The following is a 26,696-nucleotide window of genomic DNA, read 5'->3' as shown; positions in this document are numbered from 1 at the left end:
TGCCCACCGGATAATATGTCTTATTTTCCTGATGGCAGGTCAATCCCGCCCCCTGTCACCTAATGGCTCTATATAAGACAGCAAAGAGGGCCTGATGATAAGAAGCTGGTCTCCAGACAAGCCATGCCGTTTAAAGTCCTCGTCTATGTGTTCTTGCTGCACATCATAAACAATGGTGAGTATTGTGTCATCGCGCTTGGGCCTCTCACACTTTGAATCCTGCATTGCTGTTTTCTTCAAGTAATTATGGAAGTGACCAGGTAATATTCAACACCTATTTAATTATGATTCAATTGCTATTGTGTTGATATCATGGTGATAAAGGCTGAGAGTAATACTTGTTGTATGGATGGCCTGATGATACTTCATTTGGCACTATGTATAGGTTACAGGTTTGCATTTATCATGTGATGGCTCTTAGCTTGTTGGCAGTTTATGGTAATGGTAATGGTTTCATTTCATTTGAACATGCATCAGATTACAATTGAATGCATCACATAATCAGTTCACAGTTCCACATGTCCAAAAGGAGTAGGAAGAAGCAAAGCTTATTAAATCCTACCCCTCCATCTGGTACTTTTACAATCAGCAACTGTTACATTTGTTCACTTCCTGCTTTCCTAATATAGTTTAAGATTTTTTTCATGTATTTTTTAATTTTTATTTATTTATTTATTTATCACGTACAAAAGTACGAGGTGATATGACCATACAATGACATAACATTTGTTCACTTCCTGCTTTCCTAGTATAGTTTAAGATTTTTTAATGTATTTTTTAAATTTTATTTATTTATTTATTTATCACATACGGAAGTACGAGGTGATATGACCATACAATGACATAACATTTGTTCACTTCCTGCTTTCCTAATATAGTTTAAGATTTTTTAATGTATTTTTTAAATTTTATTTATTTATTTATTTATTTATCACATACGGAAGTACGAGGTGATATGACCATACAATCACATAACATTTGTTCACTTCCTGCTTTCCTAATATAATTTAAGTTTTTTTGTTTTTTTATTTTTTAATTTAATTTTTGTTTAATTTTGATATGACCATCCAATGCCATAATGGGTACCATAGTAAGTGTCAATATAGTGATATATATATAGCACATCATGACTGGTTCAAGACTCTTCATCCTTGTATTTAGCAAACATCAACTGCTTGTATTGTTTCTTGAATTGGCTCATCGTTGTGCATTGTTTGAGGGATTCTTACTCAATCCATTCCATAGTTTGATTCCACATACTGAAATGCTATGGCTTTTTAACGTAGTCCTAGCATAGAAGTGTTTCAAATGTACTTCTTCCCTGAGATCATATTTCTCCTCTCTTGTAGAGAAGTATTGGATGACATTTTTAGCTAATTGGTTATTTTTAGCCTTATGCATTATTTTAGCTGTTTGAAGATGAACTATATCAGCAAGTTGAAGTATTTGTCATTTTAGAAATAAGGAGTTAGTATGTTCTCTGTAGGCGGCATTATGAATTATCCTTACTGGCCTTTTTTGCAGTACATTTAGCAAGTGAAGATTGCTTTTATATTATCTGTGTATTGTGCTAGTACATGTTTCATCTGGGGTTCTACTTTATGCCTGTACCATGCAATGTTAATAAGGTTATATTGTTTATTGTGATGTCTACTGTGTATATATTTATATGTATATAGTATATATATATATACATATATATATATAGTGTGGCAGTCTGGATTTGAAGGGGTGTAGATTCATTATTCATTCATATTCACTTTATTGTTGCCCTTTAAACTATAAAGTTGATGCCCCCCCTTCCCTTAAAAGTAACTAGTAAGTTTTCCTCTCATATCTGACTTAAGTACATTTTTAAGTAAGTACTATTTGCACATGTGGCAATTTCCTGCAAAGTATCAAGTATCCATCGCTACGTCATTAGCACAGATGATTGAATTAATCAACAACAGATCAATAATCAATAATAGAAATATCTGTTTTGATACAAGCTGACAGTTCAGTAACAGTGTAATGATTCAATGTGACAGCTTTAAATTCATCATCATGCACATTCCACTTAACCAGGAAATCATCAAGCGGGTTCACACATTACATGTTTGTGGTGAACATAGATAATTACCCATGTTTGTGGTGAACATGGATAATTACCCATGTTTGTGGTGAACATGGATAATTACCCATGTTTGTGGTGAACATGGATAATTACCCATGTCAAACACATGCCTATGAAATGCTTCAAAGAACATTTGCCCTGGCGTGTTTACCTGCCACATGACTTTTCCACCGGACTTTTCCACTTCCTGCAGGTATTCCTTTGTGCTAGTTACTAATTAAGCTCATTGCCTGGCAGAGTAAATGACTTTTTATTCACTCAAGGGTGCTTATTAGTGACTTATAAGCTGTTGAAAAGAAAGAAATTGGAATTCAAAGAAATGATGAAATGCAGGCATTCAGGTTTGGGACGTGTTAGATTAAATAGCACACGCCTTTGCTGTACATGTACACATTCATATTGTATTAGGCACACTTGCACTATGTAATATCCATTCATATGTCGTTATGGTTGCTGGGGGTGTGCTGGAGCCTACCCCAGCTGACTTAAGGCGTACCAAGCCAATCACAGTGCACATATAGACAAACAAGCATTCACACTCACATTCATACCTATGGTAACCTAGCTTGGTTAGGTTTGGTCTTCCCAATCTCCTGGCTGTGTGGCCAACATGCTAACCACTCATCCACAGTGCAGCCCCCTGTTTTATATTTAACACAGAAGACAGGTCAACAAATCCTATATAATGATGCTCGGTTTTGATTGACACTGTGAAAGAGCAGTTGTGTACGCACAGCTCTCACAAAGCTCAGTGCACTCTAAAGTCCCACTTTGGTAATGGTAATGGCAATGGTAATGGTAATGGTAATGGTAATGGTAATGGTAATGGTAATGGTAATGGTAATGGTAATGGTAATGGTAATGGTAATGGTAATGGTAATGGTAATGGTAATGGTAATGGTTTTATTTAATTTGAACATGCATCAGATTACAATTGAATGCATCCCATAATCAGTTCACAGTTCCATATGACCAAAAGGAGTAGGAAGAAGCAAAGCTTATTAAATCCTACCCCTCCATCTGGTACTTTTACAATCAGTAACTGTTACATTTGTTCACTTCCTGCTTTCCTGATATAGTTTAAGATTTAGTTTAGATCTAAAAAAATCTTTAGTTTAGATCTTAGTTTAGATTTAATGTATTTTTTAATTTTATTTATTTATTTATTTATCATGTATGGAAGTATGAGGTGATATGACCATACAGTGAAATAACATTTGTTCACTTCCTGCTTTCCTAATATAATTTAAGTTGTTTTTGTTTTGTTTTTTTGTCACGTACTGAAGTATGAGGTGAGAGCAACCAGAGAGCAATAAAGAGTGTGGAGTGATTTCTGATTGAGAACAAATTTTGCTTTGTTCAATATTGAAATATTTCTGACCACCTTATGTTGTATATTTGTAATATGAGGTTTCCAGCTCATATTTTCATCTATTGTGATCCCCAGAAATGTATTTTCCTTCACCCTTTCAATGTCTACACCGTCTATTTGTATTTGCTGGTGTGTGTCCTTGCTGCTGTTACCAAACAGCATTATTTTCGTTTTACTTAATGTTCAAGGACAATCTATTATCATCAAACCATCTTTTTGGTGTGACCATTTCTTCTCTGACCTTTCTAATGATTTTGTCTGTATTCCCTCCAGAACAAAAAGCAGTGGTATCATCTGCAAATAATACCAGCTTTAAGTCTTTCGTGACTTTGGAGCTGGTTATTCGAGTTACCACAAAATTTACTACACACCTTTAGGGGATGGGCAAGCACACACGTGTAAAATTGGATTGAGTAAGACCCTCAAACAATGCACAACGATGAGCCAATTCAAGAAACAATACAAGCAGTTGATGTTTGCTAAATACAAGGATGAAGAGTGTTGAACCAGTCATGATGTGCTATATATATATCACTATATTGACACTTACTATGGTACCCATTATGGCATTGGATGCTCATATCACCTCCTACTTTTTTTAAATTAAATTAAATTAAATTAAATTAAATTAAATTAAATTAAATTAAATTAAATTAAATTAAATTAAATTAAATTAAATTAAATTAAATTAAATTAAATTAAATTAAATTAAATTAAATTAAATTAAATTAAATTAGGAAAGCAGGAAGTGAACAAATGTAAGTTACTGATTGTAAAAGTACCATATATATATATATATATCACTATATTGACAGTTACTATGGTACTCATTATGTCATTGGATGGTTGTATCACCTCGTACGGGACAAAAAATTACAAAATAAAAAAAAAAACCTTAAACTGTATTATGGAAAGCGGGAAGTGAACAAATGTAACTGTAAATGTAAATGTAAAATTGTATCATTGTATGGTCATATCACCTTGTACTTCGGTACGTGACAAAAATTAAATTAAATTTAATTTAATTTAATTTACATTTTTTTTAAATGTTTAATTAAATTTTTTTTTTATTAAATTGTTTATTTTTTATTAAATTATTTTAGGAAAGCAGGAGGTGAACAAATGTAACAGTTACTGATTGTAAAAGTACCATATATACGTATATATATATATACATATATATATACATATATATATATCACGATATTGACAGTTACTATGGTACCATTATGTCATTGGATGGTTGTATCACCTCGTACTTTGGTAAGGGACAAAAGATTACAAAAAAAACCTTAAACTGTATTATGGAAAGCAGGAAGTGAAAAGCTGTGTATACAAAATAACAAAAAAACCCCAAACTATATTAGGAAAGCAGGAAGTGAACAAATGTAACAGTTACTGATTGTAAAAGTACCAGATGGGCGGGTAGGATTTAATAAGCTTTGCTTCTTCCTACTCCTTTTGGACATGTGGAACTGTGAACTGATTATGTGATGCACTCAATTGTAATCTGATGCATGTTCGAATGAAATAAAACCATAACCAAAATTTGAACAATATTAGTTGAAGAACATGGTCACCATCAAACAAAATATCTTTGGGACTTAGCAACAAATTGCGTATAAGTCACTACCCATTTGCTTAATGGTTATAACATTTGGAGGGTATCTGCATTACATGTATGCTAACATGTCTTTCAAGCACAACCCATGGGGGACGGGGGGGGGGCACCGCAAATGTAACCTAGGACATCGCTCCTCACATGTTCTTTGTCTGTCTCCAGCGTCCTCCACAGATATCCAAGCCAGACCGAATACAAACACCAGCCTGCCCTGCAATGTGGCCCTAAAACTGGACAAGCTGGATGAGGCTCTCTTCCAAGTCAGCTGGGTCAGCAACGGCTCGGATGTGGCCTTGTTCAAGAATGCAACCCCACAGATAAAGGATGGCTTCTTTTGGACCACAGGCCATTTCCTCAATGGAGACTTTTCCTTGACGGTCCTCAGTGTGGGTCTGAGCCTGCAAGGACTGTATGAATGCACAGTCCACTACAACTCCACAATGCTGCACTCCAGCACGGTTACACTCAGCATCATCGGTATGTTGATGCAGGTTTTCACTGAATTTGCCACCTGAAAGCCAAAATACAACGCTCTCCCTGTGTGTGTCCCTCCTCCTCAGCTCCCCCGTCTCTCTCAGTACCACAGCAATGGGTGGTGTTGGAGACAGAGAGCCAGCTTGAATGCCAAGCAGATGCCTTCTACCCTCCACCTGTGTCTTTCAGCTGGACCAAGGACGGCCAAGATATTCAGTCTCCCTACCAGATTGAAGGTGAAAAGACCCCTGATGGCTACTACAGAGCTTCTGGCAACCTTACTTTCTACCCATCTCGAGGGGACCAAAATGCAACCTTTGGCTGCAAAGTGAACCACAATGGCACCACGCAAGAGCTGAAATTTCAACTCAACATCACATGTGAGTATAGACTAGTCTTTTTCTCAGTGGCACTGTCTCTAGACCAGGGGTCTCAAACTCAATTTACCTCAATTCCAAACCTTTCTTTCGTATTTTGGACCTGAAATAAGTCCATACAAAGTGAATATTAGTCATTTCTATGCATGTGACGTGATATCAGTCATGTTATGTGACTTAGTACTACAGGATGTAGTATGCCAGGCTATGGTCCTTCCTGATCCTATCCATCCTGGTCACTCCCAATGAGAACCTCAGCATCCTCATCTCTGCTACCTCCAGTTCTGCTTCCTGTCTTTTTCTCAGTGGCACTGTCTCTAGACCAGGGTTCTCAAACCTCAATTTACCTGGGGGCCACTGGAGCTAGGGTGTGGGTGAGACTGGGCCGCATCAGGTTTTCAAAAAAAAAAAAAAAAAACGCATTTATTAAAAACAGAAAAATGAATAAACTTTGCTTTGGTTCCGATTTTCTACAATAAAAGCTCAGATAAAACATTCCACTGTTCTCAAATATCTTACTTTTGATTTTTCTACACAAAGTAAGATGAAAAATAAATAAACAAATCAAGAATAAAGAAAATCAATAAATCAGTAATAAATAAATAAATATAACAATAATAATAAAACGGCAAATAATAAAAACTTAAGAAACCACATATAGTTGGTGGGTAGACAAATTATTTTTTTCTGATTAAAATGAACAAAGCATTATTAGAGCCCTGTAGACATGACAAAACACGACTATAGTCACATTTATACTCTTTTTATTTACAACATATTGCGCAACTGCAGGGTCTTGAGACACATGCTAACTCGCAAACTAGAGAGCTAGTGACCTAAACGGTAGCCTTCAAGTTATTTCCTTTAAACTCAAATAGCCAAAAACTTACCACTTCCACACGGATAGGGAGGATAACTATTAACAGTTATTTAACCTTTAACATGAACATTAATCAAAAGTAATAATTTTTTCTGGGTACATGATACCAACATAACATTAAACTTTCATATCACGGTTGGGGCCTCAAACTAGTGTCCTGCGGGCCACATTTGGCCCGCGGGCCGCGTGTTTGAGACCCCTGGACTAGAGGTTGGACAATATATGGACATCTTACACATCATTCATTCATTCATTTTCTACCGCTTATCCTCACGAGGGTCGCGGGGGTGCTGGAGCCTATCCCAGCTGGGGCCCTGGACTGGTGGCCAGCCAATCACAGGGCACATATAGACAAACAACCATTCACACTCACATTCATACCTATGGACAATTTGGAGTCGGCACTTAACCTAGCATGAAACCGGAATACCCGGAGAAAAAACATGCAAACTCCCCACAGAGATGCCCGAGGGTGGAATTGAACTCTCCTAGCTGTGAGGCCTGAGCGCTAACCAATCGAACTACTGGAACAGCAGTTCCATGATCATATGTGTATCTCTGGCCGACGAGACACACTCATGCAAGGTGCATTCACAAACATCGGAACTCCAAACATCGTTATCACATCACTAAAAGACGTTACAGCCTTCCCTTGTTTAGAGCGGTTAATTGGTTCCAGACCTGACGGCATTAAATTAATTACTAAAATATAGGATTCATTGTTAATACATTTTTTATTTTTGTATTTAAAACCTGTTTATGACTTTCCAAAAATGTTTTTAACATTATTACAGCGCTGTAACCATGAAATAATATGCCTACAATCACCTTTACATTCATATTATCATTTGTTTACACCACATTGCAACTCTTATGCTAGCAGGCTAACCAGTTAGCCTCAAATTTGTTTCTTCTAAACTTGGAAGTCCAAAACTTACCACTTCCACATGGGATTGGAGGAGAACATTCTTTTTAACTCTATCATGTCAGAAAAAACATGGCTGACTTCATGCAGTGTTAAGGTAAAGTAATGTAAAGCAATGTCTCAATGTTTTGTGTCATTACTGCACATTAATTAACTGTATTAATCAATTAATTAATTTCTGGAAAGGCGTGATTATAGCAACGGAACGATTGATATAGTGTGATTGCATGATATTGCGAGTAACAACTGTACAACAACTGATTAATGATGACTTTCACTTTTGCCCCATCAGACCTCCCTACTGTCAGACTGTCTGCCATCCCCTCGCCTTCCAGCAACAGTCCCGTCACCCTCTACTGCGATGTGGAAAGCTTCTACCCGGAGGAGATGTCTGTATCCTGGCTGCAAAATGGCTCCATTCTCCCCACTTCACCCGGCAATGAGCAGAACCCAGATGGGACCTTCAGAAGCAGGCACTACTTCACGTTGGGCCCTGAGCAGAGGTGGAAAAGCGGAGAGGTGCAGTGTGCTGTCAACCAGCCTGGAGTTCTGCATCCGGTCCAGGCTTCGGGAAACCTGGAAGAACTGGATCCTCAAGGTTATATTTTTATTTTGATTTCATGTCATGAAATGGGGCTGCACGGCGGTCGAGTGGTTAGCGCGCAGACCTCACTGCTGGGAGACCTGGGTTCAATTCCACCATCTCTGTGTGGAGTTTGCATGTTCTCCCCGTGCATGCGTGGGTTTTCTCCGGGTACTCCGGTTTCCTCCCACATTCCAAAAACATGCTAGGTTAATTGGCGCCTCCAAATTGTCCATAGGTATGAATGTGAGTGTGAATGGTTGTTTGTCTATATGTGCCCTGTGATTGGCTGGCCACCAGTCCAGGGTGTACCCCGCCTCTCTCCAGAAGATAGCTGGGATAGGCTCCAGCACCCCCCGTGAACCTCGTGAGGATAAGCAGTAGAAAATGAATGAATGTTTAAGTTTAGCACGGCAAAAGAGTGGTTAGCGTGGAGGTCTCACAGCTAGGAGACCAGGGTTCAATTCCACCCTCGGCCATCTCTGTGTGGAGTTTGCATGTTCTCCCCGTGCATGCGTGGGTTTTCTCCGGGTACTCCGGTTTCCTCCCACATTCCAAAAACATGCTAGGTTAATTGGTGACTCCAAATTGTCCATAGGTATGAATGTGAGTGTGAATGGTTGTTTGTCTATATGTGCCCTGTGATTGGCTGGCCACCAGTCCAGGGTGTACCTCACCTCTCGCCCAAAGACAGCTGGGATAGGCTCCAGCACCCCCGGCGACCCTCGTGAGGATAAGCGGTAGAAAATGAATGAATGTTTAAGTTTAGCACGGCGAAAAAGTGGTTAGCGTGCAGGTCTCACAGCTAGGAGACCAGGGTTCAATTCCACCCTCGGCCATCTCTGTGTAGAGTCTGCATATTCTCCCCGTGCATGCGTGGGTTTTCTCCGGGTACTCCGGTTTCCTCCCACATTCCAAAAACATGCTAGGTTAATTAGCGACTCCAAATTGTCCATAGGTATGAATGTGAGTGTGAATGGTTGTTTGTCTATATGTGCCCTGTGATTGGCTGGCTGGCGACCAGTCCAGGGTGTACCCCGCCTCTCGCCCGAAGATAGCTGGGATAGGCTCCAGCACCCCCTATATGTGCAAACTCCACACAGAGGGTGGAATTGAACTCAGGTCTCCTAGCTGTGAGGTCTGCGTGCTAACCACTTGACCGCCGTGCAGCTCTATGACAAATTGTTGCAGAAAATATGTATATTTATAAATATGGTTATTTATGTGTTTTTTTTATTGTTTCCTCTTGTGTTTTTTTGTGGTTTTGTGTTTAGCTGATTACAAAACATACACCCCCAGTTTCACCCACTCCAGTCCCAGCAAATGTTAATCATTGCTACCTCATATCACCCTTTTCATTCCTTTCTCTTTGTCTGTCCTCTCTTAAACCGTGACTTGTATGCTGGTTTTACAAATACAGTAACAAAGCATTACGACTACAAAAGGATGTGTATACTAAACTTACTTGTTGTGCAGCAAATCTGTCCACCTGTACTGTATGACTAAGCTGCTGAACAGGACCTAAAAGAAACAAGGAGGGATGTTCACATACTCTTAAATGTTTTGTCGTGCATAGTTCATAATATAAATCCTTAATTGTGTATTTATGTACATTGTGAGTGTCCTATTCATATTTTTTGTGGTGATCTGACCCATTACAACACTTTTAGCAGTATGCAGTAATGCAAAACAATCTATGTATGTTTAAAGTGCTCCGACCCACAATGAATGACTAGAATTATTATGATTATTATGATTAAAACATTTGTCCTTGTTAGCAGCCTTTTTACCTTGCTAATACATGAAAATAGAAACCGGAAGTAAGCTGGGTCGCCTGTCTATGATGTCATCAGCAGTTGACCGTGTAGGTCAGGTGTCTCAAACACGCGGCCCGCTTGCCAAATGTGGCCCACAGGACACTAGTTTGAGGCCCCCGCCTTGATATGAAAGTTTAATGTTAGTCCGGCCCGCGCAAGTTTGATATGGATGCTGTATGGTATCATGTACCCAGAAAAAATTATTATGTTTGATTAAATGTTTATGTTAAAGGTTAAATAACTGTTAATAGTTATCCTCCCTATCCGTGTGGAAGTGGTAAGTTTTTGGCTGTTTAAGTTTAAAGGAAATAACTTGAAGGCTACCGTTTAGGTCGCTAGCTCTCTAGTTTGCGAGTTAGCATGTGTCTCAAGACCCTGCGATTGCGCAATATGTTGTAAATAAAAAGAGTATAAATGTGACTATAGTCGTGTTTTGTCATGTCTACAGGGCTCTAATAATGCTTTGTTCATTTTAATCTGAAAAAAATAATTTGTCTACCCACCAACTATATGTGGTTTCTTAGGTTTTTATTATTTGCCGTTTTATTATTATTATTATATTTATTTATTTATTACTGATTTATTGATTTTCTATATTCTTGATTTGTTTATTTATTTTTCATCTCATTTTGTGTAGAAAAATAAAAAGTAAGATTTTCTTGTAGAAAATTGGGACCAAATCGAAGTTTTGTTTTTTTGTTTGTTTTTAATAAATGCATTTTTTTGGGGTTTTTTTTGGAAAACCTGATGCGGCCCAGTCTCACCCAGACCCTAGCTCCAGTGGCCCCCAAGTAAATTGAGTTTGAGACCCCTGGTGTAGGTCTTTGCTACCTAACACAGTTACTTTTCTTTTGATCGCGGCTGCAAAATAACTCATAATGCGACCAAAGAAAATTGTAAGTGCCATCATTTTTGATGAAAAAAAAGGTGAGAAATAATTAATGACAAAACATGAATGTGATGCTGCTGTTGCCACATAATCGTATTTGTCAACAATCATGTCTTCAGTCAAGGTAAAAGTGACTTTTCTTCATCATCTATATGCAATTTGAAGTGTTTTAACATGTTTGGCTCATTGTTTTTTTGGTTTGAGTACATTTGGAACAGATTAATGTTGCTAACCAAGGTTCCACTGTGTAATGCTAAACGCCTGAGTCACGATGATCATGCTAATGCTGTGTTTGCTTTGTGTTTGTCCTCAGATGAACCACCGGTACTCACTAAATCTGCCAAAGCATCTGTGGCGCTGATGTGCATCTCCCTGGTGCTCGTCTTTCTGTTATGCTTTGGCTTTTCTTGGCGGAGAAGAGACGGTGAGCAATGCATACAGAATGCACGGCCTTGATAAGCAATCAAAAGCATTAATCCAAGTGGCCTGTATTTCTTCCGCCAATCAGAAAAGCAGAAATCTCTGGCGGTGTCAGGAATCATCCTCCCTCCTCGTATAGTCGTAGGTCAAAAGGGTAGGGTTAGCGTGAGTATCGAAGGCAGGAGGGTGGACCGAGTCCAGACCACATGGTTCCTAAATGACACTCCCATATCCGACACCTCCCTCACAGGTATGAAACTCAACAAGTAGCCAGATAACAGCTTATGGTTACAGTTTTATCTTAATTAGTCTTGTACGTGCTGTTTTGTATTGCATATTATCAGGCACTGATATTCTACATGCTTTCTTGTTTATCACCTTAATTTCACTAACAATAAAAAAAAATGTAGGACCATCCAGAGCAAATTTTAACTGCCTTTATAACCCTCTAACCACCATCCATCTGCCCTATGGCCTAACTCTCACCTCCCTAGTGTCCGAGAAGGGCCCTCTGCTGCCCTCCAGAGGCGAGATGGGCTACTACAAGCTGCACTCCCAGGGACCCTTGCACTCCTCAGGAAGCGGCGCCCAGCAGCAGATTGTGGCCTCGCTGACCTTCATCCCACAGATTTCCATCCACAAGGGGGCGGTGTTTAAGTGTCAGGTTTCCTACGCCGGCAAAGACAAGATTGTGATGGAGAGAGTGTCAGAGAGGTTTACAGTCCTGTGTAAGGAGCACGTGTTGTATTCATTAGTGTGGGAATACTGAGGGACAATGGCTAAAAAAGCAATAACTTTGCTATTCTGCTCAGGAACAGGGCACAATATGGAAATAGTTTAGTTTTTTGTTGTAATTTCATGTTAAATTATGCAAATGTTTCAGATAATTAGGTTTGCACATTTCTAAGTGAGCCCTGAAAGAAGTGTGGGATGAGTTTTTTTCTAACATTGACTCACTGTGACATCACAGTGAGCAGGACCTCCTTATATGGGCATGCCCGGGTACAAGCTGTACAAACTGTTAGCTGTACACCTGAGTGGGACCAATCACAGCAGAGTGGGCGTGTCCGGGGACGGGCCGTGGGTGGCATACATTACAGTGAGCAGGACCTCCTTATATGGGCATGCCCGGGTACAAGCTGTACAAGCTGTTCGCTGTACACCTGAGTGGGACCAATCACAGCAGAGTGGACGGGCCGTGGGTGGTATACATTACGGTGAGCAGGACCTCCTTATATGGGCATGCCCGGGTACAAGCTGTTAGCTGTACACCTGAGTGGGACCATTCACAGTAGAGTGGGTGTGTCCGGGGACGGGCCGTGGGTGGCATACATTACGGTGAGCAGGACCTCCTTATATGGGCATGCCCGGGTACAAGCTGTACAAGCTGTTTGCTGTACACCTGAGTGGGACCAATCACAGCAGAGTGGACGGGCCGTGGGTGGTATACATTACGGTGAGCAGGACCTCCTTATATGGGCATGCCCGGGTACAAGCTGTTAGCTGTACACCTGAGTGGGACCAATCACAGCGGAGTGGGCGTGTCCGGGGACGGGCCGTGGGTGGCAAACATTACAGTGAGCAGGACCTCCTTATATGGGCATGCCCGTGTACAAGCTGTACAAGCTGTTCGCTGTACACCTGAGTGGGACCAATCACAGCAGAGTGGACGGGCCGTGGGTGGTATACATTACGGTGAGCAGGACCTCCTTATATGGGCATGCCCGGGTACAAGCTGTTAGCTGTACACCTGAGTGGGACCAATCACAGCAGAGTGGGCGTGTCCGGAGACGGGCCGTGGGTGGCATACATCACGGTGAGCAGGACCTCCTTATATGGGCATGCCCGGGTACAAGCTGTTAGCTGTACACCTGAGTGGGACCAATCACAGCAGAGTGGGCGTGTCCGGGGACCGGCTGTGGGTGGCACAAATTAAAGTAGACTGTTTTGGATATATTTTTGGAAATTGTTTCTTTGACAGTATTTGTGTATTTTCTCCTCAGCTGCACCAGAAGTATCTGAAATTCAGCTGGCAGAGACACCAAATGACTCAGGTAAGACTGAGTTCCATTTTTTTAGTTCTCAACTCTCTCTGTGGCTAATTAGTTTTTTTTGTTGGATTTTTTGTCTTTCAGCGTGGGAGGCTGAAAAATAATTTTTTTTGGCAAACAACTCACACACAGTTTTAGCTAGCTTGATTTATTTTGGTGAAAATGTAGGAACAAACGAGTCAACCACAAAAACAGTGAAAATGAGAAAAATGAGAAAAATTTGAAAAATTTGAAAAATTTGAAAAATTTGAAAAATTTGAAAAATAGAAAAAGAAAAACAGGAAAAATGGAAAAATGAGAACATTTTGAAAAAATGAAAAAATGAGAACAATGAAAAAATTGGAAATATGAGGAAAGTGAGAAAAACGAAAGTATTTGAAAATTTGAAACATTTGAAAAATGAGAAAAATATTTCAATAAAGTAATCAGATTACAAAATTAATCAAATTACTAATGTAATCAAAGAATCAAAGACTTTACAGACTTTTTACAGCCTTGTAGCTCAGCCATACGGTCACGTAGAAAAAGAGTTTGTCATGTGCAAGCTGCGGGATCATTGCAGGGACACAAAAGACAGCACCAGCCTTAAGAAAGACTTTTAAATGGACTGAGAAAGAAATACAAAATAAGAAGCCAAAACACTTACCACTTCCGTACGGAATAGGAGGAGAACTTTTGACTCTATCATGTCAAACATGCCATGGCTGACTACATGCAGTGTGATGGTAATGTAATATAATGTCAGGTCTCATCAATGCTCCCTGTCAATATGTAAACAATACATACAATACAACAATATGTAAACAATAAAGTGAGGGAAGGATATTCAAACTGTGATGTAACAAAAGAGAAGAGAAAAAAAAAAGAAAAAGAAAGAAAAGAAAAAAAAAGACTGAGTTCCAACTAAATATTTTGTTGTTATGACCGTAATATATATTTTTGTACAGCTACACTTGTAGAAACCACCTACTCATCATCTGAAAGCATACGCAGTTTATCTTTTTTCAGCTCTGCCACGTTGCTAATCACACTCATACAACCGTAAATAAATACGATAAAATGATAAAATAAATGCAACAAATAAATGAAATAAGATACATAGTGAAATAAAATAAAACACTATTTTCAATAATGTTATTTGTTTTCCAGAGATCATCAGCCTGACAGTCCGGGCATCCCATTTCCACCCAGATGTCATCACTTTTCGCTGGTTCTGCCAGGGGGGCGAGCTGAGCCCCGTGGCCTCCCAGGCTTCATCCTCCCCTCGACCCGATTCTGAGGGCTTCTTTTCAGCCTTCAGTCAGTGTAAACTTCCCCGCAGTGAATTAGAACAAGGAAACACCAGAGTGTGGGTCAGCGTCCATCACATTGCCCTCAAGCAGCCGGTCACCCGGGAAACCAGAGGTGAGACAAGAGACAGATGACATGAAGCGTTTTATAATACTTGTTAAACTGCCGCACTTTATTTCAAACAGGCTTCATCAAGCAGCCGCGCGTGTCTGACATCATCATAGGCTCCACCTCCATCTCATCTGACCAGGCTTTGACCCTTGGGTGTCAGATCACAGATTTCTACCCAGCCAACATTACAGTCACCTGGCTGAAGGTGAGAGAGGGTGAGCAAGACGACAGTGAGGATGAAGTCATGGACGGAGGAGAGCTGTGGGGCTCCGTGGAGATTCAACCCAGGCTCTACAGGACCATGGCCACGTTAAGGATCCCCGGCAACCAGGAGAAAAGACAACGAGGAGGAGGAATTAAATGCAGAGTGGAGCATCATTCCCTGCATGAACCCATTGAGAGATTTTGGAGAAATGTTGACATTGGTAAGAATCTCAACTTAGCTTAGCAACTTGACCCTCAAAAGGTACCAATGAAATATACATTACATGTAGTATATCAATACAAGTTTAAAGTAACAAACAGGAGCTATTTTAACATCTACCCATAATGCATTACTGCCTGAAGCAACATGGATGCATGGCACTGCAATGCTGCCTCTGTCTGACAGCCGAGAGCACCATGCCCAGAGGGAGGCTGACGTCATTGTAGCATCCCAGCTCAGTCGCAATGTCTTGTCGGAAAACTTTAAAATGTTGAGTTTTTTTCATTGTAAACCTGTTATTGGTATATAATATATGCCTTTATTCGTCCCTCAGAATCAGTTAAGCAGTACAAAAATACACAATATAGAAAAATAAACAATATAAACAATATAAACAACCCAAGTATTAACAAAATCAACAGTTTTTCCCAGAGTTATATACAATACAGTATGTAGATAATATGAAACGAGATGAGATATATGACCAGTCTATACACTGAGATCTTGCTAGTGAGTTAATATATTTGTATATTTCTGAGGTATTCCACATTTCTGAGTGTTAAGTTGCTGTGTGATGAATTTTGTGTTGTCAGTAATGTGACAACGTGAGTCACACTGTTATGTTGTTACACTGTTATATATAATGACAAGATTGTTGTGAGCGCACTGATACCTTGTGATTGGCTCCTACCGTTTCCTCACAAGCGGCACAGTATTTAAATAATTACTCGAAGTTCTGAAGAAAAGCCCTGGTTCCAACCTGCCGTACTCACATATTTTTCTGTATAAATATATTTTCTATGTCTTTAGTAGGCGGTAGATCTTTGGGACTTGGTCAATTTAAAAGTAGTGTAAGCACGCCGGGCGGCAAGGCGGTCGAGTGGTTAGCGCGCAGACCTCACAGCTCGGAGACCAGGGTTCAATTCCACCCTCGGCCATCGCTGTGTGGAGTTTGCATGTTCTCCCCGTGCATGCATGGGTTAATTGGTTAGGTTAATTAGGTTAATTGGCGACTCCAAATTGTCCATCGGTATGAATGTGAGTGTGAATGGTTGTTTGTCTATATGTGCCCTGTGATTGGCTGGCGACCAGTCCGGGGTGTACCCCGCCTCTCGCCCGATGACAGCTGGGATAGGCTCCAGCACCCCCGCGACCCTCGTGAGGAAAAAGCGGTAATGAATGAATGAACATAAGCACCCCTGCAAAAAAAAAGCAGTAGAAAATGAATGAATGAATGAACGTAAGCACCCCTGCACTGCAGTGCTCACTGTGTATAATTACAGGAACATTGCCCTCTGATGGATGTAGTGTGGTACTGCATCCTTTCCCCAATGCAGAACGAAATCATTAAAGAGGACTTATTGTGCTCATTTTCTGAGCTTTCTATTCAGTCGTGGACTCCTATAGAGCATCTATACATAATAACCCGCACAGAAAGCTTTCTAGATCTTCCAGATTCTAAGTATGCCCACTCTTGCTGTCACACTCCCAAGCGCTACTGAGTACTTCTGGATATGTAGGATAGACAAATAATCTCATAATCGCTCAACTCTGTATTAGCAGTGGAACGTTACTTTTACACAGTTACTTTTCTTTTGATCGCGGCTGCAAAATAACTCATAATGCGACCGAAGAAAATTGTAAGTGCCATCATTTTTGATGAAAAAAAGGGGAGAAATAATTAACGACAAAACATGAACGTGATGTCCAAGTAGCTGTTGCTGTCACATAGTCGTATTTGTCAACAATCATGCCTTCAGTCAAGGTATAAGTGACTTTCCTTCATCATTTATATGCAATTTGAAGTGTTTTAAAACATGTTTGGCTCATTGTTTTTTGGTTTGAGTACATTTGGAACAGATTAATGACGCTAACCAAGGTTCCACTGTGTAACGCGAAATGCCTGAGTCACGATGATAATGCTAATGCTGTGTTTGCTTTTGCTTTGTCTTTGTAGCAGTGGAACGGGTGGGGCACGGCCACCCCCTGCCCATAATGCACTCGATACATTTCCATAGATTGTCATGGACTTTGCACTTCTCCTCTCTCACAGTTGCTCCCACCATCCCTTCTTCCATTTCGGTGTGTTGGAGCAGCGAAGGCGTGGGCGTGTTCTCTCTACTGTTAAAAGGGGGTCACCCCAAAGTCAAACTACAGTGGACGGCGGGCGGCGCCATTCTCTCGCCGCTTGTGTCCAATGAAACGGAGGAAATAGGGGACGATGGACAGAGGGAGCTCAAAAGTGTATGCGCCCTCGAGAGGTCCACACAAGCACCCAGTCGGAGTCCCAAACTGAGGAACGGACAGAGAATAAGTAATCATTTTCATACACATTAACCTTTTATTCACAATAGAGTACTTCCTCCTGAGGCACAAATTGGTAGTACATAATGGCTGAATTATATTTTGTTTGGACTTACAGAAACAAAAGCAGTCATCACAGACCCGGACGTCGACGGGATAGCATACATTGATGAAAAAGAGGACAGCGAAAACAACAACAACATGGAAAAATACGAAGACACAAAGTTATCTGATGTGGATGAGTGTAGCGAGGAAGAAGAAGATGGGGACTCCGGCGCTTTGCGTATCAACAAAGTGGATTTGAGGAAGGGCAGCAGGGAAAGTGAGAGGGCTCGTCTGAGGGTGTGCGTGGAGATCACACACCCTGCACTCACACTTCCTGTTTACAGAAGCTGGACAGGTAAAACAACACACAAAGCATAACAACTCTTGTGGAAGTAATATTATTACTGTCTCTTTTCCAGAGCCCATTGAAGAAATATCTTCTATGTGAACATGTGACAGCAACAAGAACTGCTATTATTATTATTGTCCAGTGAAAATATATCATGACCTGATTAGATTTTTTTTGTTTGACTCGTAGTTTAGTGGTTTATTTATTGTTGATATTTTATGCTTGTATTTTTGTACAAATATATTTTACAAATAAAAGCCCATTTTATGTGAATTACTATCAAAATCAGCATTTTTTTAAATAAAATATTACTTCAGAAGGGAAAATGTTCTTTGGTTCCCCATTTTAAGTAATACTTCTGTTTTTTTTTTTAATTATTATTATTTTTGCTGCATCACCACAGGCATTACTGCAGTGCAAACAGGATGTGGTCTGCTGTTTTAAGTTCCTCTTGTAACACCATGTTGATAGCTACACAAAGCAAGAATATAAAGGAAATTCATATATATGCAGTATATGAATGAATATAAGACATATAAATAATATAGTTGAAATTTAAAGTTCATGTTGGCCTGTTTGTCGGAGGGTGAAAACAATAGACTTTTGCCCCACTGCAAACTACAACTACAATAATAAACATATTCTTGAATTCTGACAGTTAAATTAAAATATATTAAATACATAAAAAATGTAATATATTAAATTAATTCAATATAAAAATATATGTAAAATATATTAAATTAAAATATATAAAATATATAAATATATAACATAAAATATATAAACATATAAAATAAAATATATAAATATATAACATAAAATATATAAATATAAAAAAAAATAAAATATACAAATATATAAAATAAAATACATAAAATAAAATATACAAATATATAAAATAAAATATACAAATATATAAAATAAAATATATAAAATAAAATATATAAAATAAAATATACAAATATAAAATATACAAATATATAAAATATATACAAATTGTCATTATATAGGATTAGGCAACACCACAATGTTGGTATTGATCCGATACCAAGTAATAAAAGATATATTTGCTGACATCAATAATGATGCCAACACTTGTCATTTCACAATCATCAAAATTAGTTGCAAACAATTCCACAAGAATAAATGCAACAATATGCAATTATTCCCTTTTCTGATATACTCTTGAAAATAACTAAACTATAATATAAACCATATCGAAAATAAACACAATAACAAGAAACACTGATAAAAATAAACAAAACCGAAAATATCGCTCTCATCATGCGAGTATTGATCCCATACTGATACGACCTTTGATATCGTTACCGTCGATATATGGATTGATCCGCCCACGTGGGGTTGTACTTAATAGCTGGCCACGCGCCTCTTTTTTTCGTCTCAGCTGTGTTAATCATCCTCATTACTAACCGGAAGTGTCTTAAGTGAGGAACCGAGGGAGCAAACGAACTCGCAGCACAACAATTGCTGCTTTATTGGGACAAACTGAAAACTTCAGTCGAAGAGTCGACGTACGAAAGAAAGTTTTGATGAAGATGGATCCAGCCCGGATCGAAGGGACGCTCTGGAATGTTGTGGTGAGGCGCTACGATGATTATTTGTGTTGTTTATGCTAGTAAATGATTACGTTGTGCATACATTCAAGGCACAGTTTCCGCTCAGAGCCCCTTGAGCGTGATGACGTAGTGGACGTGTCTGTCTGTGCGTCGTTTGTGTTCATCATGGATGATGCTAACACCACTTGAGTATTAAAACTTAGCTTTAATCATTTGATTGCTATTTTACCACCGTTTTAGGCATGTAATATACGTGTGTATATATATATATAAAGTTTTTTCAACTAAATTGATATCCAATATGTGCGGCAAACACTTGTCAGTTCTGAAATATGGGACTTTTTCCACAAGACCAAAGGTGAGGTCATTAACAAAAACCCTCCATCTTTCCATTTTCTATGCACGCATGCACGGGGAGAACATGCAAACTCCACACAGAGATGGCCGAGGGTGGAATTGAACTCAGGTCTCTTAGCTGAAGTCTGCGCGCTAACCACTCGACTGTCGTGCAGCCCTTCTTTGGAAACATTAATATCAAAATTGGAAAAATTGCAGGGTTTAACACTGCATGAAGTCAGCCACCCCGTGTGGAAGTGGTAAAATTTTGGCGTCTTAAATTCAGAAGAAATAAATTTGAAGGTAACAGCTAGCAAGCAATTTTCCAGTTGTTTTCCATTTTCTATGCCACTTATCCTCAGTAGGGTCGTGGGTGTATGCTGGAGCCTATCCCAGATGACTTTGAGCCAGGCACACATATAGACTCACATTCATACCTATGGACTATTTATAGTCTCCAATTAACCTAGCATGAATGTTTTTGAGATGTGGGAGGGGTTTTTTTGGAGTACCCGGAGAAAACCCACGCATGCAAACTCCACACAGAGATGCCCAAGCGGAGAATCGAACCCATGTCTTCCCCATCTCCTGACTCTGGCCAAGCTTCATGAACAGAAACAAGTGATGTAATTATAACATCACCAGAAGAGAATCCAAGTGATTATTACAATTTCAAAATGGCTGATCAAAATTTTAAAACTAGTTGAAAAACTGCACAAATGTCTTTTTTGCACTGCTGGATCTTAAAGAGTTTCTATTTATTCATTCATTTTCTACCACTTTTCCTCACGAGGGTCGCGGGGGTGCTGGAGCCTATTCCAGCTGTCTTCTTACCCTGGACTGGTGGCCAGCCAATCACAGGGCACATTCAGACAAACAACCATTCACACTCATAAGTAAGAACCTATTGAGTGTTATTGACCTGTCACAATATTTTCGGAACCTTATACAGTTTATGATTGGAATGTAGCGCTCTGGTCATTATGCCAGTCTTGAATGCAGTTATGAAATGTATGAGAATTAATTAGATTAAAAGTTTGGGCTTTCTTTATCCCCCTGCTTTTGTTTCAATCCTGAATCTTAATAATAATAATAATAATTCATTTTCTATCGCTTTTCCTCACGAGGTTTGTGAAAGGTGCTGGAGCCTATCCCAGCTGTCTTAGGGCGTGAGGCGGGGTACACCCTGGACTGGTCGCCAGCCAGCCAATCACAGGGCACATATAGACAAACAACCATTCACACTCACATTCATACCTATGGACAATTTGGAGTCGCCAATTAACCTAGCATGTTTTTGGAATGTGGGAGGAAACCGGAGTACCCGGAGAAAACCCACGCATGCATGGGGAGAACATGCAAACTCCACACAGAGATGGCCAGGGGTGGAATTGAACCCTGGTCTCCTAGCTGTGAGGTCCGAGCGCTAACCACTCGATCACCGTGCAGCCCAGGTTCTATTTAGAGTTTCAAAATGAAATGAAGAAATGGGATGGGAGCAAGCCCAAAAGGAATTGTGTAAGCATCTATCCGTCCCGTTTTCTATGCTGCTTATCCTCACTCGGGTCGTGGGTCTGCTGGAGCCTATCCCAGCTGTCTTCGGGATCATTGGGATCTGAGATTTTTGAGTCTACCACTTGACTATTTTTGTTCCGTAACCCCCAGGATCTTTTAATGAAGTTTCAAATGACCGTCTTACTACGTCAACCTCAGCAGCATTTTCGCGCCGCTAGGAGATTTGCTTATGCAGCTCAACAATCCGACCGTGGACAAGTCTCTCCAAGTCACTCGTATGTATGAATGAATGATTGGGAAAAAAAATCTAACTCTATAGACCTTGAAGACGACAGTCAACCCTCGCAATATCACGGTTCATTTACCGCTCCCTTGCTATGTGTTTTTTGAGAAATTGATTATTTCATGATTGCTGTTTTGTGATAGACAAAACCAATTAACTGCTGTAAACGAGAGAAGGAAAAACTGTCTTGTGTTCTGGTCAATACCCATCCATCCATCCATCCATCCATCCAATTTCTATGCTGGTACACCCTGGACTGGTCGCCAGCCAGTCGGTTCTGGTCAATACTGTAATTCTAATGTATGGTCTTTGAAAAGTATAACATAAGACGCATTGTCTCTATATCTGTGCATCTTGTTTTTCAGTACTATATAGCTGGAGCAGTGACCAGATTCCTCAGGTCAGAACCTCCTAACACAATTAGCAATGATCCGCTTCAAGAACCCACACTTGAAAACGGTTCTGGTGGCGATGCTCACATGGCGGTCCATATTAAGGAGCAGCCTACCTCAGCTCAACCTGATCGGTATGTTGACTTCACTGCAGACGGAAGTGGAGAGGAAGGATTCAATGACGGCACAAGAAATAATGACTCCAAGACTGATTCCACCTTGGAGAAAGAGGAAGAAGCTGAGGTGCAGTTCTGCACTGTCGCTCGGTTAAGTCTCAGAGAACGGAATCCAATGATCCTTGAAGACAATAGCAATGGTTTGACTTCTGATAAAGGAACCAAACTCGACACACTTGAAGATCGTCTCAAGCCTGAAGTACCTGAAGCTCAGTATTGCAAGGAGGACAACCACACATCTTCAACCACAGATGACCTAAAAGTTGACGGTGAAATGCCAATAAAAGCCAGACATTTGGATGAAGAATCAGTTATGAGTAAATCACAAAAGCGTTCCATGGAAGAATTAGCCACGGCGATGCCAGTAGAAGGTGGGGGGGAGACGGGACAGTGTGTGTTCTCAAGTATATGCAATGATCCCGTTACTCCACGGGAGCTAAATACTCCAAGGAAACGCCAAGAGGGAAGCATAGACTTACTTCCTGAAGAAAACAATGAGTCTGAACCAGATGGAAATACAATACAAGGGTTCCTGGAAGTCGGGGATTCCAAGGAAATCCCAAATTTACCAGAAGAGGTGGAGATCAAAGAGCAGGAGATCCTTCAAAACAGCAGTGGCGAGGTCGGAGCTAAACACAAAACTAAGGCGACTAGTCCCAGATTGGTACTGCAGAGCTCGATGAAGATGGGACTCGATGCTCATTATGGTATAGCAGCAGATGATGACATGAAAGACCATCAGGGTAGAATTAAAGTGGTTGAACTGGAGCAAGGTCAAGGGTTATTTGTTGCTACAGGAGATAACGAGACCCGAAGAGGAAGAACGAAGGAGTCTTCTGTCGGATTGGGTCATGAGAAACTGCTTGATGTTGAGGTAGAGCACGGACAGATGGACGACCTCGCTGGATCAGAGCGTGTAGAAGACATGCGGCTCAATACAGAAAGAAGCTCTAAGTTTCAGGAGGAGAACACAAAACTTGAAATTCATGACAACCTGAACAAAGAACCCACTGCTAATTTCACTGAGAAAACAATCAGCCAACATCAAGATGGAATTGCTGAAGATCTCCTTGACTTGTGGACACATGCTGCATTATCAGAAGTCTCCAAAGAAGACCAGCTATCAAAGGAGAAACCTAATGAAGTCAAATCCATCTTTGAGCAGCAAGTTGGCGATGATTCAGAAAGCTTCACTGTGCTGTCATCGTCATCTTCGACCGCAGAGTCAGGCTTCTCCGATCAGTCCTTTGGTGACACCGTTTGCACAACTAATGCTCCTTTTGCAGCCGAGCAAGACGATGCTCAAGAGTTGCACATAAGAGACTCGGAAGCTTCATTGGAGGAGTTGTCAAGATATTCTGAACCCTTAAAGTTTGCTGAATTTGAAGATCACATTCAGGTATGATTGTCTTTCTTGAAATATGACTGGAAAATCAGAGCAATCGCTTAAATTTGCATTATTGCAGGTGAGCCACTTTGTTATGAACTTTGCCCCTCAAAAGTCAAGGATCTCCGTGAAGAACCCACATGTAAGACCGCCTAAAGATCCACGCTCTCTACTCCAGAGGCCCTCAGTGGAGCCTATGTTGGCTCCACCACCGGCAACCAAGATTCCTACAAGTGTGCAGGCATGGGGAGGATTGGGATTTGGAATCAAAATGCCAGGTAGTACTCTGATGAAGAACAAAGTATCTAGTAACAAAGTATAACAAAAGTGAGTACAACGCTCACATTTCAGCAATTACAGTATGTCCACAGCTGCCAACATATACATAAAGGCTGACATGTTTTTCCTATGTACATTTGTCCATGCGGTTTGAAACCACTTATTGCGGTTTTGCGGTCTATTATTAGTTAGAACATATTGAAATACAAATGTCAAGATCGATGGTGATGGCTGGGTTTTCTTGAGGGAACTTCTGAGCCTGGTGATGGTGACGAGTAAATTTACAACCATCGCATACTTTGGGTCATATTTCTAATTTACAGTATGTGTTTATCTCTAACCATTTTCAAGCTACAAGCCTTTGGAAATATTCATTCATTCATTTTATACCACTTATCTTCACAAGGGTCGCAGGGGTTGCTGGAGCCTATCCCAGCTGTCTTTGGGCGAGAGGCGGTGTACACCCTGGACTGGTCTCCAGCCAATCACAGGGCACATTCATACCTATGGACAATTTGGAGTCGCCAATTAACCTAGCATGTTTTTGGAATGTGGGAGGAAACCAGAGTACCCGGAGAAAACATGCAAACTCCACACAGAGATAGCCGAGAGTGGGATTAAACTCGGGTCTCCTAGCTGTGAGGTCTGCATGCTAACCACTCGTCCGCCGTGCTGCCCTCCATTGGAAACATTAATGTCAAAATTGGAAAAAATGCGCCAAAGGTTTAACACTGCATTAAGTCAGCCACCCCGTGTGGAAGTGGTAAAATTTTGGCTTCTTAAATTCTGAAAAAATACATTTGAGGCTAACAGCTAGCGAGCAAGTTTCCAGCCGTTTGGAGTAGCAATGTAGTATAAACTATCGTTGTTACTTCATGTGTACAGGGTTCTAATATTAAAAAACATTGTTAGATAGTCAAACAGGTTTTCTATAATTAACTATGAAAATATTTATTTTACTAACATTAAATCCTATTTTGTTGAAATTAATTTAACCAAGTCTGGAACCAATAAACGAAACCAATACGAGGTATGACTGTATACGTCTTTTTGAGAGACACAAAGCTTTGTCTTTAAATAGATATCACATGAGAAGATATACATACCAGCAAAGACTCTTCCCCGGAAGCTTTGATAGCGGGGGCGGTTCATATAGTGTCTTCAAGGGCTATACAAACTTGGATATACTTTAAAGTAGTCAGCGTACAGCTTGTATTGCCTACAGTCAAGCAGTCAATCATGTTGCATGAGTACTGCTGGAGCCTTGGGAGCTGTGGGTTCACTGAGGAAAACAAGAACGTGACGTTCGAAGCAGAACATGATGCACCTCTTGGGAAATCGTTTTAGAACATAACGAGCCAAACACACCTGAGAACGAAAAGTTCCTTGGCGAGGAAGCGGAACGTGATGGAGTACTATCATACAAATACTAATAATATGTTATATCCAAGTTTAATTTCTTTAGTATTGTTCATACATGAGATATATTTAAATGCTGAAATGTGAGTGTGCTCACTTTTTGGAAAAAGTGCATTTCCATAATCTTTTTAACCACCATTTTAATGCTGTCTGTGTTTAGTCGCTTGACAAAAGACTTGTCACATTTTGTTTGAAGGACTTGGTGCGGGTTTTCCTGCTCTCAAAAAGTTTCCAAAAAAGGTAATCTATGAAGCTATATCCATAGCATTTGGAATTGGGTACTTGAAGTTGAATATTTATCATATTCCAACAGGAAGCGGAGTTAAAACTAGAGAAGGGTGACACTCCCACGGAAGAAGAGTTGCCACAAAAAGCTAAATGGCTGCCACCAAGACAATTGGGGTAAAAACATATTATTTACTCTTCACTCAAAATGTATTTACATATCTTTTATTTTCTTCTAGATTTGGAAACCCATTCATGTCCGAGCTCAAGAACAAATTGAAGAAACCCTCCCAAAAATGAGAGTCTGTAATGTTGTGTGCTGTTCATATATTCTATGAAATATTGCTCAATGATGTCATATGTATAGATGTGTTTACATTTTGTAATTAACAGTAATAAACTATGAATGTGTTTTTGTTTTCTTTTGAACTTTACAGGAATGTCCATTTGCATACAAAATAGTATACTGCTTATAGTTGTGTATTTGCTATAAATAGATACATTTGCCTAACTACTACAGGTAGTACAATACTTATACAAGCGTATTCAAGAGTCAAATTGCATGTTGAGTATTATAAATTTGTACATATAGGGATCCTATGCAACGATGCCCCCTAGAGGATTTTGAGGGGCATTGCCTTAACATCAAAGTACAGGGTATATAAAATTAGGACAGGTTGCTTTAAAAAAGTGGTTCTCACTTATTTTGTGAAGAAATGTTGTCATACCCCCCCTTTCCCAACCCCACTCCTCCGATTTTACATACTATCGAGAAACCGATATCTGTACTGTACAGAAATCTAAACTGAAAGCAGGAAAATGCAACAAAATGGAGAACTGTAAGGAATATAAGGGAATACAAGCGTAATCAAGAGTTAAATGTGTACAGGTTGACAGGTCTGCACGAACATTTAAGGTACTTCCTGCCACTCGTGCTCCTCCTGACCTTTTTGCCCTCAGGAGCCCACACCCCACTATTTGAGAAGCGCTGCTTTAAAGTCACTGCAAAAGCTCCTCCCATTTGGATCCTATGCAACAATGCCCCCCAGAGGCTATGAT

General features: G+C 40.0%; 2 protein-coding genes across 2 annotated transcripts; both read left to right on the top strand.

The window, feature by feature from the left end:
• On the top strand, positions 1–18,330 carry LOC131109620 (uncharacterized). Its single transcript, XM_058061815.2, has 13 exons — positions 1–175; positions 5,272–5,586; positions 5,670–5,963; positions 8,058–8,363; positions 11,368–11,478; positions 11,563–11,724; positions 11,969–12,202; positions 13,478–13,528; positions 14,675–14,929; positions 15,001–15,351; positions 17,404–17,664; positions 17,773–18,054; positions 18,119–18,330. The coding sequence occupies exons 1-13, from the start codon at positions 124–126 to the stop codon at positions 18,145–18,147; spliced, it is 2,703 nt and encodes a 900-aa protein (XP_057917798.2). The 5' UTR covers positions 1–123; the 3' UTR covers positions 18,148–18,330.
• A 3,908-nt stretch (positions 18,331–22,238) lies between these two features.
• LOC131109862 (uncharacterized) lies at positions 22,239–26,308 on the top strand. The gene is made up of 5 exons (XM_058062293.2): positions 22,239–23,726; positions 23,794–23,992; positions 25,609–25,652; positions 25,726–25,814; positions 25,877–26,308. Exons 1-5 carry the CDS (start codon positions 22,239–22,241, stop codon positions 25,935–25,937), a joined length of 1,881 nt encoding a protein of 626 aa, XP_057918276.2. The 3' UTR covers positions 25,938–26,308.
• Positions 26,309–26,696: the final 388 nt, after the last annotated feature.

The sequence above is a fragment of the Doryrhamphus excisus genome, unplaced genomic scaffold (assembly GCF_037039965.1).
Source record: "Doryrhamphus excisus strain RoL-2023G ecotype Guam unplaced genomic scaffold, RoL_Dexc_Guam_v1.1 HiC_scaffold_24, whole genome shotgun sequence".
Classification (NCBI taxonomy): Eukaryota; Metazoa; Chordata; class Actinopteri; order Syngnathiformes; family Syngnathidae; genus Doryrhamphus; species Doryrhamphus excisus.
The sequence above is the reverse complement of the archived record's forward strand: the minus strand, read 5'-3'. Positions and strand labels throughout refer to the sequence as shown.